This window comes from Notothenia coriiceps, unplaced genomic scaffold, assembly GCF_000735185.1.
Source record: "Notothenia coriiceps isolate Sejong01 unplaced genomic scaffold, NC01 NC01_scaffold00034545, whole genome shotgun sequence".
Taxonomy (NCBI): Eukaryota; Metazoa; Chordata; class Actinopteri; order Perciformes; family Nototheniidae; genus Notothenia; species Notothenia coriiceps.
This window is the reverse complement of record NW_011367246.1, coordinates 250731-263610: the sequence shown is the minus strand read 5'-3', so window position 1 is coordinate 263610 and position 12880 is coordinate 250731. Positions and strand designations below refer to the sequence as shown.

At 39.7% G+C, this 12880-nt stretch overlaps 1 protein-coding gene across 1 annotated transcript in view; it reads right to left on the bottom strand.

The window, feature by feature from the left end:
* The window catches only part of LOC104962287 (transmembrane protein 168-A-like), a 13657-nt gene extending 4724 nt beyond the window's left edge, over positions 1-8933 (bottom strand). Inside the window, exons 1-4 of the mRNA XM_010790717.1 lie at positions 8861-8933; positions 6996-7961; positions 5781-5814; positions 3640-3814 (exon numbers count right to left, since the gene is read on the bottom strand). Of these exons, the coding sequence (XP_010789019.1) occupies positions 3640-3814; positions 5781-5814; positions 6996-7829 (1043 nt within the window). The 5' untranslated portion in view covers positions 7830-7961; positions 8861-8933. The remainder of the gene's footprint in view (positions 1-3639; positions 3815-5780; positions 5815-6995; positions 7962-8860) is intronic.
* Positions 8934-12880: the final 3947 nt, after the last annotated feature.

Below are 12880 nucleotides of genomic sequence, written 5' to 3'. Positions count from 1 at the left end.
GCCATGAATTACGCATATGATGTTTGTCAATCTTAAAAAATCATTTCCATGTCAAAAAAGTCACAGTTTGTCTTAAAACTGTTGAAATATAAGACTATGAACAATACGCAACTAGAAAGACTACAAATCCCAGAATCCTGGTCCCGCATGCTGGCTCTTACGGAACCGACTAACTCCCCTTGTGTGTATGAACAGCTCTCAACATGCCCAGACTTGTAGTGATTTTCACCTCTTTTAATACTTTCCACCTCATTCTGAAAGAAAGAGGTGAAATGTGCCAACGTGACGGCCGTCTTGGTGTTGGTGACGTGTGCGAGACCAGAGATGTAGTTCATTGAGCGCTTCACACAAAAAAATGTGTTACTTCACAGTTTTACGACACATTTTATTTATTTTTTGACTTGCAAAATTATCTTTTAAATTGACGAACATCATAAGTGTAATTCGTTGCACAATTCAAACGGGATCAAAAGATAATCTTTCTCTCTCCATTGACTTCAATACATGATTTTTCCAAAATAAGGTCCCATGGAGGTCCCCCGGAAGGGGAGGGACTTCGCCTCTCTATTTGCTCTTTTCCAGCCCTCTTTTTGCAAGGGCTGATTACAGCGCCACTTACAGGCCTGGCATATGTACGACAGCGTCTCCAGCGCTTTCGAGCGGTCTCTCATTCCCCTGATAGGTGGAGAGTTGCCCATATAGGCGGAGCACCCCTTTTTCTGACGTCAGAAAAATTCAAATAATAATCAGTTCCGTTGCAGCCCCGTTTTTAGAGATTTGGGTATGGAGGAAAAGAGAAAGGGTTGTATTTTCTGACACTTGGTGAGTTCCCTGACACACCGGGGACACATATTCATGTAAAAGACGTACAAAAGTGCATTTTGCATGATAGGTCCCCTTTAAGGTTAAAGGTGGTGTAAAGGAAAGTGTGTGTGACAGGTAATAACAAGGGAATGATAACGTAGAGGGGGCACACACACAAAGTCAAGGCTAGCAGCTGCTCAGTGCGGCCATACATTTCATTTCTATCTCTGGATTGTGTTAGTCATGGCCAAACGGATGGTAGTGTCATATTTCACTCTCATAGACATCTACATAACGTATCGCATCACATTATGCTCTGTGACCCCATAATCACCTTCAACCTCACCTTGAGGAGGACGGGTGGAAGTAAACTGGGCAATTTTTGTGTTTAGCTAGCTTTCCGTTGTGTATCCTTTTGGAAACATTGAATTTTTGAAAGTAAAGATGTGAATACTTCTGTTAATGACCACTGAAAAATATCTACTCCGGGTCATGTTGCAACCTTTGGATGGCTTCTAAAGCCCCCCGCTCCCCTAAATCCATCTTATCTGTTCAGATCTCATGGCGCCCAGGGGAGGGAAGGCGAATAGTTTGAGAATTCTGACCACATCTTCCCCGTTACACTTTCTCTTTCATCCTTTAAAAAATTAATCCTGTCCTTTCCTCCACTGCTCTCCCTGCTCCACCCCTCCCTTTCCACGTCTGTACCTTTTTTATTTTTTACCACCACCCTTACTGTTTACAACCTCAGCCCTGGCCTTGTGCTTTCTCCCCGTCGTCTCACCCTCTCCGTTTTACCCCGAGCATCTCCCCTTCTCACCCCTATCCCTCTAATCTCCCTGTGGGGCTCTTGTCATCGTGAAAACATGATCTGCGGCCATCAAACGGCCCATTATACACTGCTGCATTCTCATCATGCTCACACTCCTCCCTATGGACCGTGCACACTCGGCCTCGCATACAGAGCGTCTACAGCTCCAATAGGAGAGTTAAATATTAAGAAAGGCATCCCCCCTGAATGCTAAAGTGAGAGATTATATATATATGTATGTACCAGTCGAAGATCTTGGAATGGACAGATTTCAAGACATTTGAGGGGCTAACGAAGACAGTAGTATAACTGATGGTTAGGATTAGGAGGCATATCTGCAGCATCAAAACAACTAGGGCTATTTGTATGTTAACGAGGGGAAATCTTTAAACCTTAACGTGTAAAAAAAAGTACGCAAAATGATTACATTAACAAATTTGACCCTAACTTCCTCCTATAATTCCAGCGCCAATTGTAACAATGGCCGACAGGTGTTTCAGATATTATTTCAGCTCTACTGTAAAGTAGCTAGCTAACGTAGCAAACCTAGCCATTTCAAATATACTGACAAAGCACTTAATGAAACATTCTTTAAAACAAGTTTAACTTTTAAATCCCTGAACGTCAACAAGCACTCCGGTCCAAGCTGTGTGCATCACTTTTTAGTGTCCCCGTGTTTCCGTTTGGTTTATTCAGCGCTTTTAGTAAACCCTGCCCATGTTTCTTCAAGATGGTGATGATGTTTCTTCATTTGCATGTGTTATGGCACATTTTTAATTTAAATATTTGCATAGGTTTTGAAGGTGCCGTGGGTTTCTCCTCATTGAAGTGTTTTGAGCACGTTTGCACTTGTCGGTCACCGTAGATTGTTACCACAAATTGCATGGCAGTGAAAAGGTAGCGATAGCATAGGAATTCGAAGTTTTAGCAAAGTAGGCCAAAAACAGATATCATGTTATAATAAAGTAAACAACCCTCTGATTTCTCATACCAGTTGATCATGCATTAATAATGATTAAACACAGAATATTACTGCGATTGACTCGATTACATATTTCGATCGATTGATACCACTACAAATCGCCTGGCAGCCTGAGAGGGCACCGTAAGAGGCAGCAGCAGCAGCAGCTAATGGCTAACTGCTCCAGCTGAACAACTTTGTATGCTGCGGAGGGAACACTGCAATGATCCCTTAAGGGCCCGAACATTAGCGGCATGTTTATGCATAGTTATTGGCCTATTTATCCAGTTGGTTTTGTGTTAACCGAGGAGGGAGTTGGAATGAGAGATCATATTTAGCAGCGCCTGTGATGCCAAGAAAGGCTTCGTTGTGGGGCAAAGTGTGCGTGCTTTTTTTTTGTTGTGTAAATGTGTTTTGCTGCTGCAGAGTCTGTGTTGTGATTAGCTGAGCTGCAGCAACAGGGCATACAGTTGAGATACAGACCTAAAACAAATGTCAAGCATTCAAGTACACCTGATACAACTGGTTATTTAGTCATTTATACGTTGAATATATTTCTTCGCATCATCTGTATACATAATTGTTGTCTTGTTTATGAAGATCTATTTTGTCTGATGTAATATTTACCTGTATTTTTCGGGGGTTTTGGACTTGAAGTATTTACATTTCTAAAAGTTTTTTTTTTTTTTTTTTTTTTAAGACTAGAGCGACAAAAATGTATCTTACAAAATTATAAATAAACTGCGGATTACTTTACAATCACAATCATTGTTTGTTACAGCCTTAATCTACCGAAAATAACTTCAAACATGCTTTTATAATTGAACTTTTATTTCATTTATCTAGCAAAAATGTCAGAATTGTACTTTTATAATCATTTTTCTTCTTTTATTGTCATTGGTTTTAGTTGTTTTTCAGCTTTTTGGTTGGAATTTTTGCCTTTTTGTATAAAGTTTAGAGATAATGGATTGCATTTAACAAGCAAATTTGATAAGTAAATTAAGTTTTAAGTGTATAAGTCTGCATGCTTCTATATAATCCTGTGTCTCCTCTCTCTTATTACCTGCAGTAGGCAGTCGGTATGACCAGAGCGTAGCCAACACAGGTTCCCCCGAGGCAGCTGCCCAGCTCGTGGAACAAGCCGTGGGTCAGAGACTCCAGAGGAAGCACCACCAGCAGAGCGCTGAGGAACAGGCAGTTGGAATGCTGCAAAAAGGCGAAAAACAGAATCAGAGTTACTGTCATTCATCACTTACAGTTTGTACCCAAGCATTCAGACCCAGCTAATTGGCCGTGACACTTTTGCAAGACAGTTATGCAATACGGGAATGACAGTGTTATTATTGTGGGAGAAAACATGATGGGAATGGAGAGACAATGCAGTTTATGACCACAGATCAAAAGAAAAACACAAGGATCCATTTTCCCACAGAATTTGATTCTATTTGTGGGGGCACCGCACCGCACCCCCCCCCTGGAGTAACCGAGGGCTAAGTGCCTTGCTCAAGGGCACACTAGTAGTGGTGTTCCAGGCAGGATTTGAACTCACAACCTTCCGATCATTTCCGATCATTAGACCAACAAAAAAAATAAAATAATAATAATAATAATTTAAAAAAATGTTTTTATGACATCCATTTGTGGCGGACTATATTTAATTGCGGTGACCCGCCACAAATAAGTCAATGTATGGGAAACACTGCAGTTTATTAGCCTGCACTTTCTGGGTTGCCATGAATAAACAATACCAATTATTTCATCTTGTCATCTTCTTTTAAGTTTAATTTCACTAGATTTCAATGCTTAAAAATCAACTAGCCATAAAAAAACTCAGCACAATTCCTACACATATACAAACTTGCATATTACCATGTAGAAAAGTAAAGCAGGTCTTGTGCAATAAAACACTGTCCGGCTTTGACCGCGATCAATTCCTTGAGTCACTCAGTGTGATGGTAAGCATTGCAATTTAGAATCCTCAAAAAGCTACTCTGATTTAATAGCATGGCGATGTATCTTAGAGAGTAAAAAGAAAAAATCAATACCTGCATGGTTAAGTGGAGCCACACATGAGTTTGCAGAATAAATTGAACTGCCTACAGTACGCCCAGGGTGAAGAATGTGTTTTACAGTCATTTATTCAACTTTTATGAAGTTGTGTCCCCTTAGATGTTCTCCTGCAAACAGATGCAGTATAGTAAGCAGCGAAAGCACAACAAGGAGGAACTAACAATATAATGCAAACAGGAAGTGGTGGAGAATTGGTTTGCAGTAGTAGATCCTATGAGAGTAGATGAGTGGATTCCTCAATAATTGCACAAAGGCTCTCTTCTGCATTTAGCCTATCACCACTTGTAAATGTATTTTACCCAGCATAAGGTGTTTTTTATATTATCCAGACGCAGCTCTCTGAGCTTAAGCTTATTTTAAATGTTGATAAAACTAAGGTAATGCTTTTTTCAAAAAACAAAAAAACACCGGAGACCACTTTGGATATTGTTTGGATATTGTTACTACCCAAGGACAGGTACTTGAAGTGGGTACCTGTTATAAATACCTTGGTATCTGGCTTGATGATTGCCTCTCTTTTAAACTTCAGGTCAATAATCTGCTTAGAAAGCTGAGGGTGAAGCTAGGTTTCTTTTTCAGAAACGAGTCCTGTTTCTCACTCGAGGCCAGGAAAAGGCTCTGTGACCTTTTTACCTGTGCTGGACTGTGGTGATCTGATCTATATGAATGCACCTGCCCATTACCTGATTAAAGTGCACCTATCATGCTATATTTGAATAATATAGTGTAGGACCATACCTATATAAGGCATATTTATACTTTTTATTTTTCAAAATACCAAACAGATCATGCATTTTAGCCATTCCTCATTTCGCTCAATGTAACACTGTCTTTGCATGGGCTGATTCTGTGAGAACAGCACCATCTACAGGCCTGGCATATGTACTACAGCGTCTCCAGCGCTTTCGAACAGCAATGCCCGTGGCTGTCTCCTCCTGATTGGTGGAGTTGGCCCAATAGCCGTAGCGCCACTTCTGTGACGTCATAGAAGTGNCATGGACCGGAAAAGGCCAAAGAGGCAGAACCCCAGGGCATCACCCAATTACCAGGGCTCCAGCTCGCCAAGCTATGCAAGCCCAAGAGAAAAATTTCATTAAACACAGCCTATGCCATTTGCTTAGCAAAAAGTGTCACCATTCAGGAAAACAGCTACATAGAGTACGGTTGGCTGAGAAGGGCAAAACGAGGAATTACAGAGTGTGAAACACTTTAAAAGGTTCCCATGTCGCATGGCGCATTTCCACTGATCATGATTCCATTGTTGAGGGTATCACTAAAATAAGGAAAATACTGTTGCAATTTTCCAAACTCAAAATTGGTTTTCGCATACAGGCATCTCTGTAAAGTAATGTGTACTTCAGCAGGTATTCACTTTCTCACTAAACGGGCTCGCTTGCAAAAACAGGTTTATACAGTAGGTTGATAAACGCTGTGAGAATGGGTCTGCAGAGAGAATTTCGCCGCGATCCCAACTGTCTGTTATCAGCCTGCAGCCAGGGAGGAGAGATCAGCAGAGCTGCATGCACTGAGTGTGTGTGTGGATTGGTAAATTTGGACCAATCAGCAGGGGCTTAACGTAACGGCTCCGCGGACGAACGTAACGGCTCCACGGACGTAACGTAACGGCTCCACGGATTGGCCCATTTAGTTCCGGGTACGTGCTTTCGTAAGCACGTACCCGGAAGAATCAAATTGATGATGACGTTTCAGCAACGAGGCGTTTTGGGGAGGTATTTTCTGTGTTAGAGTTTTACTCGCTACAGGGTGTACTTTAAGGGCTTTGACTCTGCAGACCGTTTACATGCAGGAAAACCTTCATAACACACAAGGGGACAGGTAATAACCGGAAAAGCATGACATGGGACCTTTAACAAAGCTAGAGACACATTTACATTTTATAAAACAGAATTACATTAGCAAAACACTTTTATCAAGGACAAAACAATATAACATAAAAAAATTAACAAGATGTGAAACACTTTTACGAGAACTGAGACAAATGTACAAGACGTCCCAAAACACTTTTATTAACTAGAGAATCAAACCGGAAAGGGAATGTCCATCAAAGCAGAAGTGACATGAAGTGATTGACTCAAACTTAAGTTTGTTTTGGCTGAAAAACCACCGGTACCTAAGCTTAAATTCCATTTGTTTTATAAAATGTAATTTTGTTTTATAAAATGTAAATGTGTCTCAAGCTCTGTTAAAGTGTTTCAAACTTTGTAATTCTCGTTTGCCTTTCCCAGCCACCGTACATAAGGGTTACAATTGTAAGAAAAGATTCAGTGTGAGAAGCCCTAAAGACTCACATCATTGAAATGTCATTTCTTTCCACAATTCTGAGTGTACCTTTAGGGCAGCCAGGACGAAGAAGGCCAGCTCAGTCACACTGAGAGGCAGCAGGGACAGCCTCCTCCAGATCCTCCCCAGGGAGAGCACCGGTCTCCAGCGGTCACTGGGCCCCAGCCCGCTGAAGTACACATCCAGCACGGGCTCACACAGCTGCCTGCCCAGGTAGCAGCCTAGAGCGTAAGGGTTGGCAGTGATGCCTAAAGCTTTGAAAAATACCAGAGACGTAATCAAGGCAAAACTGACCAGGTTAGGCAAAGCCAGGAGAGATTTCATCCTTAGGTCCACTATGAGAGCCCCCAGGGCCACCACCATGCCTATTATTGCCACTGACTTGTGTAGAAGCATAGCAGTGCTTGCAATGCCAAATCCCAGGAGCTCCAGGAACTCACTTGATGTTAGCAAGGTGGGCTTGTACCGGATAGAGCTGCATATCCTCTCAGTTAAAGCCCATATCGTCTTCATGGTTACACTGGCTAAAAGGAGATAGTTGGTGACCAGTTCCTTGACATTTGAATCCAAGGCGGTGCTGTTGAAGAAACACAGAAGGCCGAGCAAAAAGCCACACCACAAATGGAACAAGCTGAGACTGGCTTTCTCCATGGCAAAGTAGTAATGGAGGATGCTGGCTATCCCCAGGACGACGAGGCCCAGGATGAAGATGACCATGATCATCGCTTCTTCTGTCACCTCCCAGCGGACGTACATGCCAACGCACACCGCCACCAGGAGAGTGAAGCTGGAAAGGTAACCCAGGCAACGCACCGATGTAAACATGTCCACCTCCTTGGGTGCATCGACCGTCAGCTCCTCTTCGTCTTCGTCACGAGCCATGTTGGCTAATTAAAAAGAAAACGTAACTTAAAAATCTGTCAATTCCTAACAGTCACCTTCTCTAGACATGCACGGGTGTGCAAGGCTAGAGAACAAGTCTAGCCTCTTGATGACATCTTTCAAAATCAGCCCCTGTGAACAAATCCAAAAGCAGTGTTACTCAACTTCATAAGTATCAAATTGACAAGCCATCCAAACTTATATACGTCACATTTGTTGGTGACTCATGTCGAGATGAATTACTAAAAAAAGCTAAAGTGAGCTTCATTCCTCTTCTATAGTCAACTCGTAAATCTCAACTTAATAGGAGGATATAAAACTTATAGTTTGATTAGCTAGAGTTTAGAATACAACTACAAAAAGGCATTTATAAATAATAATATGGTTAGCAGCAAACAGGTGAGATACGTTATTTTATTTGTAGTGGTGTGAAGTAAATAAGTACATTTACTCAAGTACTGCACTTGCAAAGTAACTAAAGGTAATACATAAATAAATGCATTTGAGTAAAAGTACAAGATTACCCTTTGAATTGTAGTGGAGTAGAAGTACAACATAGCAGAAAAAGTTCAAACTCAAGTACTGTACTTACTGCAAGTACAATTTTGAGGTACTTGTACTTGTATGCTACCTTATACTCAAGTAAAGTACAAGTCTCTCACAATTGTACGACAGTAAATCTACTTAGTTACTTTACACAACTGACTACTACAAGCAGTAGGCTACTAGGCAATTATGAATAATACTAATATGGTTAATGCAATGATAAGCAGCAGTAACAGCGGATATAATTTTTTTTATAAAGTATCCACCAAAGGACCAGCGGCCCTGCTGTTTGTGGCGATGTGGCAGTCAGAAGTTTGCTAACTCATAGCCTTCCTGCTCACTTTTCGCTTTAGGTTAGCAAACTCGCGTCTTCACATTTTAATGCTGTGTCTCTGACTTTCAAAAAACAAGCAGCAAGCCCTTGAACAAACGTTACAGAGAGTACTTTAAAAAATAATGTTTTGAAAGGTCAAAATATTGCTTACATGTTGTTTGTTTAGATGACAGCAACTCTGCTTCCGGATTCCAGAGTACGGCATCTCGCGAGGGACAAAACACTCGGGTGTTCGCTTTTCAGGCTTGGAACATTGTACAGTATGTATACACTACATCTGAAGTATAGAAATCTCCTTAAACTTAACTATACATCATGCAATATAAATTCAAAAAGCATTACCTTGGTGAATCACTAAATCAGTGCAGGAAAAATGTAATGTCTTATTTCTTTTGATGAGGTAGTTTGCAGTTTCCTGCTTTGTTTATGTCATGTGATAAGAAAGTAATCTAGAGGCGGCATGGCTTTTCAGTATACATAAACCTACATCTTAATAGTTCATCAGATTAAAAACCTAAATGCATATAGATTACATATATGTATATATTTACAATCATGGCAATGTTTTATATGAGTCTCCCTTTTTTAAATATAAGCTATACACAAGGAAATAGTCTATAATGTAAGATATAGACAGCACAGCTAAAATTCAGTAATGCCAAAGAAAAAACAACAGCCATGGTTTCTTGTGATTGCAGGAAAAACAAATTGGAAATAATAACCAGGATGAGCCAGCATACAACTCTCCTATTAAACACAAATTAACAATAATTACACCGGAGTGTGGATACAACATGTCAACATACGTTTGTGATAAAAGCCAATTGGTGTTTGTTGGCTAATTAAACCAAGATTGTTGTTTATTTTTGTTGTAGCATTATTGAAAAACAAGAAAAAACTCAGACTTTATACCAGCTTTAATTATGATAATTTGTGTTAATGAAACCGTACAAAGCTACATGATGCATGCCAGGTGTTCGGTTTTATTGGGAGGTAGATTTTACAACACTACAATAGTTGTTTGTGTACATAATTGCTTGAGATATATTGTTGAAATATTCAAGCTTAACTGTTATGTCCGCAATAATGAAAATCCTGTTTGTGATAGTATAATTCTAAATGAATAAAAGTATTCAAACCAATGAAAAACCTTTTACTTGCTCCAATCCTGCAACTTGCAACACAAAAGTCTCTGTCATGGGCTTTGTATAGCAGGATAAACCCATTGGCCTGTAGGATAAGGTGCTTTTGTTACTACATTACTGAGGAGAAGCGTGTTACAAGATTTATTTAGGATTTTGCACTGATGCAATGTGATAAATGCAACGATCAGGGGGAACATCAAGAAGCAGGCTTACTCAATACCCTGAGGGTATAAAGCAAAACAATCAATGCATGTGTGTGCATTTTTCATGCTTGTGATTTTCTGAGTATGTGTATTTTTGAGTAAGTGTGTGTGTGTGTGTGTGTGTGTGTGTGTGTGTGTGTGTGTGTGTGTGTGTGTGTGTGTGTGTGTGTGTGTGTGTGTGTGTGTCTAACTGCATAGTGCTTTGATCAGATGTTTACATAAGGCACATCTAGAAACACCAAGTGCTTTAGCCCTCTCGACTGCTCAAGCTTTATTGCTGAGAGCAAGATGCAAACACTGAAATTCGTAACAATCGCAATGTTTTAATACACCAGACACATTTAATAAAATCTGAATGGATGGTGCTCTCTGCATAACCATAACCAAGCTAAAATATTTTTGTCCAACAGAAAATATTTCTCTACGGTGTCATTAAAGTGTTGTATAAAATCAACAGTGGGGATGTTTTACAAGAAGGGCAAAAATATCCTCGTGTAAAATCACATTTATTTGCTGCCTGTGCTTGTTTATAAAATAATAAGGTTTTCACAGAAATGGAATGGAACAGATGACAATGAAGTCAGATGTTGTTTTGTAAAATTGCACTTATATGTTCCTAAAACAAATCTTGCCATAATATAGTGTTGTTGTATCATACCCTAATAGAGTGCCACAGTGACGCGTCCTAAACCCCAAGTAAGTTAGCATTTTACCCTACTTTTATAATTTTCTAATCATAAATCGAATCAATAGATTTATGATTAGAAAATTATAAAAGTAGGGTAGACATGTGGATATTATTCGGCTGAACAAGACGTGATCTGTCTCTTCAATTTGTGTCAACCACAGACATATTACATACATTTCGAGCTATTTTCCAAAATCCTATGGAGAAATTGCATTGGTTTTTGTCGAAGGAACCGGAAGGAGTTTACTTCCGGGTTTTAGGACGCGTCACTGTGGCACTCAGTGTAGTAATGACTCCTTAAACCTGGAAATGAGTTTGCATTTGACCACTTCCTGTTCCCTGATCTCAAAGTCAACATTATTTTTGAATATATGTTTGGTTAGATGCCTGAACTAAGATCTATGGATATTGTTAACACAATCACAGTTGGCCTACACAAATACATTATCATATGCACTACTCTTTTAGGAAATGCATTTATGTATGATAGACAGCGCATGGCTGTTTCATGGATGTTTCAACCAACTGAATAGGCTGCTTTAATGTAATACTAGGAGTAGAAAACGTTTAGAAAATGCTGCCATGCAGAAAATCTCTGCTTTAAATTATGCAATAACTAGACAATAACTCTCTTTTCCTCTCGGGAGAGGCTGGCAGCTACAGGAATGCTTCTAAAGAGACTAAGAGTGGAGCTCATTGATTGATCTTCATCCAATTCCTTTTACAACTATAGGATAATTACAGCACTGTGTCTGTTGGTAACCGGAAAATGTAGTCCCTTTGGTTTCAAGTTTACCAAAAGATCTATTGATCATTTACATATATGTACACCAGTGCTGTGAACACGCATCAGCATTTGCAACTTAAAGCATAAAAGAAACACTTTAATTATGTATGTACTGTATATGTATGATTATAAAACGGACAAGTCAAATCAAGCAATCTGATTGGTTCTTAGCCGTGATATACTGAGCGTATACCACGGGTAGAATTGTAAGTTACTTTCACAAGTCAGTATCCCTCCGCGCCTGAGAAAAACAGTATACAGTTGGGCTGGGTAATACAACACATTTATTTTTTAAATGTGTTGACTAAATGTTGCATTCATGCATAATTGACGAATTCGGTGTTCAAATAATTTCCCCAAACTGTGGTGTATGTGTGCAGTTCCCGGGTTTAATGAGCTATCACTAAAAAGAAGAGAACACAACCTGATCAGAGCTCATGAATGGTGCAGTAGATATGATCTGGTGAAGGTTAAAGTGCTGAAAGATCTTAAAAATGAAAAAGACATACACCCACTGAGAGGGAGAGGGAGGCGGAGAGGAAGAGAGAGTTACATTTATTAAAATCATGAGGGTTACATGAGGACAGGAGTGAGAGAAAGGAGAGGGAAATGGGAGACTAAAGGAGACAGGTTCATCTGAATTATGCAGAGGCTATAGCTTCATTCTAATGTCAGAAACACCTCACCCCACCTGTATACAGGGTTAGAAGGATTACTTTTAAAATGTATTCCATTACAATTACTAGCTGTAAACAAAATGTAATCAGTAACTAATCTGACGCACCAGAGTTAGCCTGTGTCAGAATTGTAAGTGTTTGTCAGTATATTTGAAATGACTATAGGTTAGCTACGTTAGCTATAGCCTACAGCAGATCTGCAATAATATCGGAAGGAAACATGCGATTACATTGATAAAATAAGTCAATAAACCTTACATTTTAGGTAGCTTTCCAGTAAATGTTGGCCAACTTTAAAATCCCCGAAAGTCAACATGTCCCAGCTGTGTGCATCACTTTTTAGTGCCCCCATTTCCCTTGTATTTTTAGCTTTTTACAGCTTTTTGTTTATGCAGTGCAAATGAAGTGATGAGGATTATCATTTCCCGTAATCTGCTGACAGAATCATGATAAACCCTTTTCCTGGATATTTGCGTGATTTGAATAGTGATCATATTGTTATGGTCTTTCTTCCTGTTGTGACTGGTTTCCTAAAGTGTAAAAGGTCATTTAAGGACGTGTGGTAAGCCAGTCAGTAAGACATTCTCGTATAATATCGGTTATTGCGCATGTTCGTCAAGATGGTGAATGTTATCTAAATACCGTGCATGTGTTAAAAGATATTTCTTTAT